This window comes from Macrotis lagotis, chromosome 5, assembly GCF_037893015.1.
Source record: "Macrotis lagotis isolate mMagLag1 chromosome 5, bilby.v1.9.chrom.fasta, whole genome shotgun sequence".
NCBI classification, from domain to species: Eukaryota; Metazoa; Chordata; class Mammalia; order Peramelemorphia; family Peramelidae; genus Macrotis; species Macrotis lagotis.
The window spans coordinates 252,287,357-252,295,513 of record NC_133662.1 but is presented as its reverse complement, the minus strand read 5'-3'; the positions used below and the strand labels follow the sequence as shown (position 1 = coordinate 252,295,513).

The 8,157-nt window shown below is 51.3% G+C and overlaps 1 protein-coding gene across 1 annotated transcript in view; it reads right to left on the bottom strand.

The window, feature by feature from the left end:
- Window positions 1-461: 461 nt before the first annotated feature.
- CASTOR2 (cytosolic arginine sensor for mTORC1 subunit 2) overlaps window positions 462-8,157 on the bottom strand; it is a 107,062-nt gene continuing 99,366 nt past the window's right edge. Inside the window, exon 9 of the mRNA XM_074189347.1 lies at window positions 462-8,115. Within this exon, the coding sequence (XP_074045448.1) occupies window positions 8,050-8,115 (66 nt within the window). The 3' untranslated portion in view covers window positions 462-8,049. The remainder of the gene's footprint in view (window positions 8,116-8,157) is intronic.

The window sequence follows — 8,157 nt, the reverse complement described above, 5'->3', positions numbered from 1 at the left end:
ATTTTCCAAGGGCTCAAATTAGTTACAGCCCCAAGTCTCTAAAATGGGGGTTTCTGGAAGAGGGATGAGGTAACACCACCAACCAAGGCGGATGCTCCCAAGGACATCCAACTAGCTCTTTTCTTCCTCCTTGGACTTGCCTAGTCCCCCTCTCATGTCCTTTCTGGCCCTGCTACAGTACTTATTTGGGAAAAAACAATCAAAACTAAGTGCATCCCTCACAGAGGTAGAAGGGGTGCACACACCCATGCACGATATACAGAGCATCCCAGGGGCAGTGCAGGGCTCCTGGACTCTTTAGGGGGGAGCCCTCCTGAGCCCAAGGCCAGAGGGATCCCATGACATCACTGGCCACTCGCTCTGTAAACTTCACCCATAAGCAAACATCTAGCCAGGAAGTCTATCCCTCAATACTGAATGGACTGGTACCTTTGTACCCACCCACCCACCCCATACCCACACTCTCACACACACATATACATTTATACATCCAGATAGAAAACCATCATTTTGGCCACTCCCAGAAGGCAAATGTTCACCAGAGGACCCTCTCCAACTGCTGATGACTTTCCGAGAACACAGCTACATCCTTCCCATTCTAAAAAAAAAGGCAGGTTTTGGTTCTTCCTTCCCCCTGCCCATTCTGTTACATTTTCAAGAGGACCAGTTTTCCTGCCCTGATCAATGAGTTTTCAGTCCATCTGTCAACCAAAGTATTTTTCAACAACCATCAATGTACACCCCACCCCAGACTGAGAAGAGAACCTAAGGACTTGACCCATGGAGACTTTCCAGAGGGTCTTGGGTCTTACCCCCAGCCTATGCAGTCATTGTGTTCTAGATAGTCCACCAAGTCAACCATATCACCAGTACCTCAATATAGATCCCAGGCTGATTCAGGTATGAACTCTTAACCCTTGCACTGCTTCTGGTCTGATGACAAACATCCTAGAAGCCATGGGCATTGGGTAGGTAGGATCACTTGGGGAAACCAACTCCTGGAGGGTGAGAATGCCCTAGTGTAGCACTTGGTCCAGTGTTCAACAGGACCACCACGTGTTCCCCTTCCTCATGTACTTCCTTTGCTAGGAAGCGATCCGTCATCCTTGAGGTTGGATTGTCTCGTGCCTTTCTGGTCCCTAGAGGAGTCTAGAGCCCCAAACTCCACATCTGCGAAGGGCATCCCAAAGCAAGCTTCTTCCAAGAACATGTATGCCTCTGCTTCCTAATACAGAGTCCCTCCCCAGTGGCCCAAAGCACTGACATCACTCTGGAGGACAACAATAGAACACGCTGCAGTCTCATATCCAAAAATATATATAAATAGGAAATGGGTTGAAGGCCAACTCATTGGCTCCACTCAGTAAGATTCCCTGGGAAGGTGGAAGGAGAGAGACATTCAATTTGTCTTTTTGTTGTTTTCAACTGAAGGAGCATTAGAAAGAGAATGGGATAATCCAGACTTGAGATTGACTTCTGCATGAGAAGGACCTGAGGTCAAGCAGGGAAAGAGGCAGGCCCAGCCCGCGTCAACAGAAACAAACGCTCACATCCACACACAGACCACAGCACAAAACACCACTCTTTCCCTTGGAAAACAACCCCAATCACAGAAGCCATTTTGTCCAGCGTCTGGAAGAAAAGTGAGGAGGAAAGGATGAGGAGGGGCTCTATATTTCAAATGGCTCTCAAGCTAGACCCCAGGATGGATCCAGAAGGTGGTTCCCATTCAAGATGGCAGCCATCTCAGAAAGCAAAACAACCGAGCAGCGATCTTGGGCCAGTCTTGACCTCTTTTCTTCTACCAATCCAATACTCCAAAGAAATACATTCTGAAAAACCTTAATACTTGTGGTCTTAACGTCTTGCTAGAATTCTACTTGGGTTGGGAAAAGATCCCCTCCAAGCAAGCACCACGTGAGGACCAGTCAATCACATCACCTTTTGGTTGTTGTTAGCTAGTCAGAAAGACAACCCTCCGTTTTACCTACTTTAGGGTCAAACTGTTGAATGATATCCATCCTCAAGGTAAAAATGGCCCCTTTATTCTTAAACAGACCACAAAAAGGGACCTACTTCCTTGTTTCCGGAGGGGGTCTTCCTTTTCGCAGGAATTGATGACTGCCCCCTCCTTGGTGGCACCATGAAAGGTGAATGATGTCTTCCTCTACTGGGCAGAAGCTTGGCTAACGTGGTCCAGATATCCAAGTCTAAAGAATGGGTGCATGGAAGGTGGATGATGGAGAAGCACTTCCATTCCATCCATCTAGAAGGCCATGGCCAGAAGCTACCATATAATCCTCATACCTTCTCCCTGTCCCAAAGAAATTAGGTGAAAAGGAATGAGGATGGTGAGCTGTGGGGTCTCCAGATCACAAGTGTCCTAGCAACTCAGTCTGGGGAAAGAGGAAGGTGGGGGTCTACTATGCATAGGGGTCTTTGAGAGACCAGGGGGTTTGGCCTTCAGCAAGGCAAGAAGAGAACTGGCTTAATCTAGCAGATAAATACTAATTACAAGAAGGCTGCATTAAAACCGATATGCTTTAGCAGCTTATTGAAGGAAGTGAGGATTTAAAAAAACCCCAGTAAAACTAACATATAGCATTAGAAAAAGCAAAATCCTTTAACTTATTTTAGATTTTCAATACTTGGGGAGTTCAAGTTTTTTCTGTTGGGAGATCCAGATGGGGTCAGCCCCACTGGTCCCTTTTTCTTCAGGCCTCTCACCCCACAAATATAAGCCTTTTGCTGGTTGGAAAGGGTAAGAAGGAATGTTCTCTCCTATCACAATCTGGGCCTAATAATGCTCCTTCTAACCACCCTTCTCCAGAAGAAGCCAGATAAAGGTACCCAGTCAGTGGTCCACTAGGGACACAAGAGCTTCCCAAGTTTAAGACGGACCAATAGGAAAGCACTAACCAACTTTATGGAACCTGGCTTGATGCCATCCCGGTCTCCAGTCCTAGGCCAGGGGAATGGAGCTGAGGGCCTCTTCTTTTGGCATCCAACCATGGACATTTCTATCCTCTGCCACCTTCCCAGGAGGAGCCTGAAGCTCCCCAAGGAGTGAAAGGCACTAACCTACCTAAGCTGTGGGCAAAGCTCTCCCCTGGAGAGGGGGCTTTTCTCTGGCCCTTTGGAAGACCCTTTTCCTTTTCTTCCTGTTTAGAGACTGGAGGAAACAGATCCACAATGAATCCCACTAAGTCAGTTGGGGACGATCATGTTGCCTAACTTATCCAAATCCCTGGTCTCCTCCTATGGCCCCCTGCTCTAAGCTCTTCCTGTCCTGGCCCAGGACCTTGTAGACTTCCACCATCTTCTAGGACTGGAGGGCTCTCTCTGGGCATTAACTACCTCAAGGCTGTTCCCTCCACCCTGTCTGACACAAACGGGGAAGGGGTGTAAAATGTGACCAAGTTCTCAGAGATGATCCTACCTACTCTTACTCACTCTCTCCAAGGGTCCTTCCGATGCTAGGGAAGGACTTGGGGGTCCAGGAGCTCCACCACTAGGCAAGCTAAAGAACTGGGTGGACCCCCATGAGGGTCCCAAGCCCTAGAGTTCAGCTTCCGAGGGGACTCAAAATAATGGACCCCTGAATGGCACCGTGGAGAGGAGTGATAGGAGAAGCTAAGGAGGTAGAAATGTGTGTAGCCCTAAAAGGGACAATTATTTTGAGGGTAGGATGCTTTGGGGTCTGGGGGAATAGGGGCAGAGGGAGAGGGCAAGATCCAAACCCTCCATCACAAGAGACAGTTCCCAGCACCAATTCAGCCCCCTGCATCGGCCTGATGGTCTTCCTCGTGCCAGATATGAGAGCATGTGAAGGTGGCATTATCTCTTATCATTTAGATGGTGAGAGGAAGTAGACACATATGTACAGATGCTCCCTCGCATGAAGATGCCCTCCTTCCAGGATGCCTGGGGCAGCTCTCTGCAATGGGTTTGGGCCACCCCAGCCTGCCCACCCTCTTTGAATCTGCAGGGTTATGGTGAGAATATGTACTGTTCAGGATCTCAACATGCCAGCCCTTTGGGGGGACTGGCAAAAGAGGAGGAGGAAGGAGAAGATGACTAAGCTGATGTGTGAGAAACAGTAGAGATGGCAATGTCCTGCCTAAATCTGGCCCTCCAAGAACAACAAAACAGAAAACACCCCATTCCCTCTCTCCCCTTAGAGCAGGCGGGATCCGGGCCCTGGCAGGTCCCCTGCGGGGGGCCGTGGCCAGACGGCCAGGAGAGGCAGCAGACAAGGGCTACAAAATCACATCTTGTCTGAAAGAACAGTAAAGGTTCAACTATTTCAAAGCTACGCAATTCATACACACTCACAACCCCCCTCCCCCCCAAAACAACCCCAAACCACAGCACCCTTTTCAAGCAAGCAAAATAAAGGGCCTAACGTCTCCTTGGACTCTTGGGACGCTGTTCAGTGGCCACAGGCCTGGACGGCACTTGCCCTGAATCCAGATTCAGGGACCGACATCTGGCCAGGCCCCGCTGACTTGAGTCAGCAAGGGTATCTTTCCTGAAAAGGACTAGTCTAGCAATAACAAGAATATTAAAAAGGAAAACGGAGGGAAAAAAACCTGTCCTTAGGTCGGTTGCCAGGGTGATTCTTGGGAGGGACAAGGGAGGAAGTGCCCACCCTGTTCCCAAACTTAAGTCAAAGTGTCAAAGAGTCAAAGTGACTGCTATCAGTGGCTGAAGGACGGCAGCCCTCCGACCCATCGGGTAGAAGGGCAGCTATGTCACTAAAACCAAACCCTCTGGGTGTCCCTCCAATACCCCCAAAATGAGCAGACCGGGCTGTGGTGGCCAGAATCTGGTCTGGACTGACCAGGGAGGCCGTGGCGGGTGGCGAGCCCAGTGGCTACAAGACAAAATAGACAAGGTCAGAGCATGGCCTGAGCTCCTGTCCTGGGGCGTCTAGGCCCCGACTCTGACCCCAGGCGAACTGTGGCTGCTGGTTATTTGACATCAGGTTTGAAAAATCTGTACGGCTTATCTAAATAGTTGTATTGCCCATATATTTGAATTAAAAATATATGGTGACTGTGTGTGCACGCAGCCATGTGGCCCGGGAGACACGACGCCAAGGCGGCAGCATGCCACGGGCCCCATGGGCCTCATGAACCAGGGCGCGTCTCTCCAAGCGTGTTCGCACCCACACTCACAGTATATATATATATATATATATGTATATATATATATATATACATATACATATATATATTAACATATATATATTGCTCAGGTATATACGCTATTTACAGCATATATATATATATATATATTTATATATAATCTCTATCAACATAAAACACAGCTATTTATATACGTGTCCATCAGGGCCTTGTCCGGGTGAACACAATGCATTCTGGGGTTTGGACAGATGGACCAACAGACTCGCACCGCACAGCAGGGAAGAAGAGGCTGGGGAGGGTCATTGGGAGGGCAAAGGAAAAGGGGGAAAGGGAGAGGGTTTGGGACAGAGAGCTGAGCTTTACTGCCCTCATTTCCCCAGCATCTTCCCCTTGAGGGACCAGCAAGGAATGGACTTTTGGTTATTTCAGAGTTTTGTGCAAAATCAAAGATGATCATTTTTTTTAAAAGGGGGTGAGGGAAGTTTCCATGATGGAAATGGGTCCCGACTTACGGATCTGGGTCCTCGTCCTGCCTCCTCTCCATCCCTTGTGACCGGGAGCCCAGACAAGCCCCCTCCAGCAGGGTTGGGGAGAAAGGGGGTGGGTATATGATGGAGGGCAGCCCCTCAGTCTCCCCTCCTCAACCCCCTATAAGACTAATCAGGGAAAAGGGTCTTCATCATGATTTGGAGAAACAGTGCAATGCTACTGACCTTGGCAAGAAGGGCATACAGGAAGGAGCAGGGGAGGCCAGGGAGAGTAGTGGGTCTGGGACCCTCCTGGGCATTCTTTTCATTCTCCTTTGATGGGTGAGGGGGTGGGGGCTACTTTCTCTATCTTGTGGATGGAAACCAGGGCAGAGAACCGCATCCTTGAGGACAGATCTGCTGCCCTGATGAGCCACCCAAGAGGAGGCTCCAGGTCCCCCGAGTGCCCCACCATTCTCCCCAGCCTGGGATTCCTTCTCTTTGGTCCCTCTCCTGCCATCACCTTCTCACCCCAGACCCAGGAGTGCACACCCATGTTGGGGGGGGGCTATAGAGTCTGGGGGGGTGGATGGGAAAGATGGGAGGTGTCCTCTGCAACCCCATGCTCATTAAAAGGGCTCTTCCCCCTCCCACGCCACCAAATTAACTTGACTAAAACAGTCAGAGTGCAAAAAACACTTTAAATAAGAAACTAAAACAAGGTGATTATTTTCTTTTTCTATTAAGGCTCATTCAAGTGGCCTCAGTTCAAGTAACTGCCCGATGAACGCCACAAGGTCAGGGGCGAGGCAAGGGGGCAGAGGGAGGGCAGCCTCTAAAGAGCTAGGGGTCCAGCTCCAGGTGAGTGGGGGGAGCAAGGAGGAAGGAGGCCCACAGAGTTCAAAGGGAGGGGAGACATGAGTCTTATGCAGGTAGAGTTGTTGGCTGTCAGTCATCAATGAGGGCATGTGCCTTTGACCCAATGAAACCCAAAGTCTGAGAAGATCCGAGACCCCTCACCTGACAATAGATAAACGGGGTTTTTGAGTGTGGCTTGGCCTCTCTTGTTGGGAAGGACTTTGGGTATTTTATGGTTTGACGGGTTGAAGCTGCTCAAGGGGGTGGGGGGGTCCCCAGGATTTTACTTTGGAAAGCGGGAGAGGGAAGGTCTCTGCTCGTCCCTGGGAAAGGAATGGGAGGGGGCTGGGAGGAAGGGGCAGGCCAGGGGTCTGAGGAGGGGGCCAGTAAGCTCCTCCCCCCCTGCAAGTGGAGTGGGGGCCATCCTCAAAATGTGGCCCGGGGGGGGTTCCAGATGGCTGGGCCAACACTGCTAAGACATTTGGCTGGGTGACTACAACTTGAGGGAAGGAAAGGGGGGGGGGAGATGATTTTCTTGGAGGGTCTTAGGGAAGCCCCCCCCAGCCTAAGTAACCCAGCAGAGCAGCAGAGCCAAAGGGATTGGGGGGGGGGATAAAAATCACACCAGTGGAGGGTCTGGTTTACCTTCCTACATTCCTGGACCCTCTGGGGCTCAGAAGGGAGGTACTGGATGAGAATCTAGGAAAAGTCACTAGCCAGGACAAATCTGCACTTCCTTCTGGGCCCAAGAGGCCTTCAGGCTAGCAGGGGACCCCTCTACCTCTCCCAGCTCCTCCTAAAGATGGGGGGGGGCTGATGAGACACCTCCTCCAGCCTCAGTAGACCAGCTGAACCACTGGGGTCCTGGGAGTGATGATGGGGGAATGGGGTGTGCTGATGGGGAAGGTGGGTATGAAATGAGGGGGGGAAATCATAAGAGGGGAGGCCCACCAGCTCCCCCCAAAACTGAGGGAGTCTGAAAGAAAATAATCCCCCCTGGCCTTGAAGAACAGGCCTGGCGAGAGCACCCCAAGGTGACCCAGACGCAGTCTCTCCAAGCCAGACTTAGAGACAAAAGTCCCCTCCCGTCATCCGACTACCGTCCATCGCCAACCGGCAGCCTCCCAGAACGCCGCGTCGTCTCGCCACCTCCCTGCTCAGGTGAGGCGGGGAGGAAGAACTGGGTGCTGCACAAGTCTCCCCTTTCTTGCTTCATCTGGAGGGAGTGTTGGGGGTCTCTGCCCATCCTCGGGGGCTTTGAGGTCCAGAAGCGAGGAGGGCCTCAGGGGTCCTCACATCCACAGGCTCACACTCACACTCATATGCTCATGCTCACACTCACACACCCCATTCCATTTCAGGCCCCACACCAAGTGCTCACAGCCCAGGGGGTCCGGGGGCTTCTTCAGGGCCCTTCCTTGCTGGCTCTGTCCGTGGTGGTCTCGAGGGACCATTTTCTGGTTTAAGAAATACTGCAAGAAGAATGTTGGGGGTTGGGGAGGGGATGGAGGCGGGGGGAGGGAAGCACAGGGAGGGTGGGAAGCGGGGGGCCAAGGGGACAAGAAGGGGAGCTTCTAATGCTTCTCCGCTTGACTGACTTTCAAAGCATTGATGACGCCCTTGATGTTTTCTTCGGGTACCTGTGGGGGGCAGGGGAAACAGAGTGAGCACCTGGGGGGGGT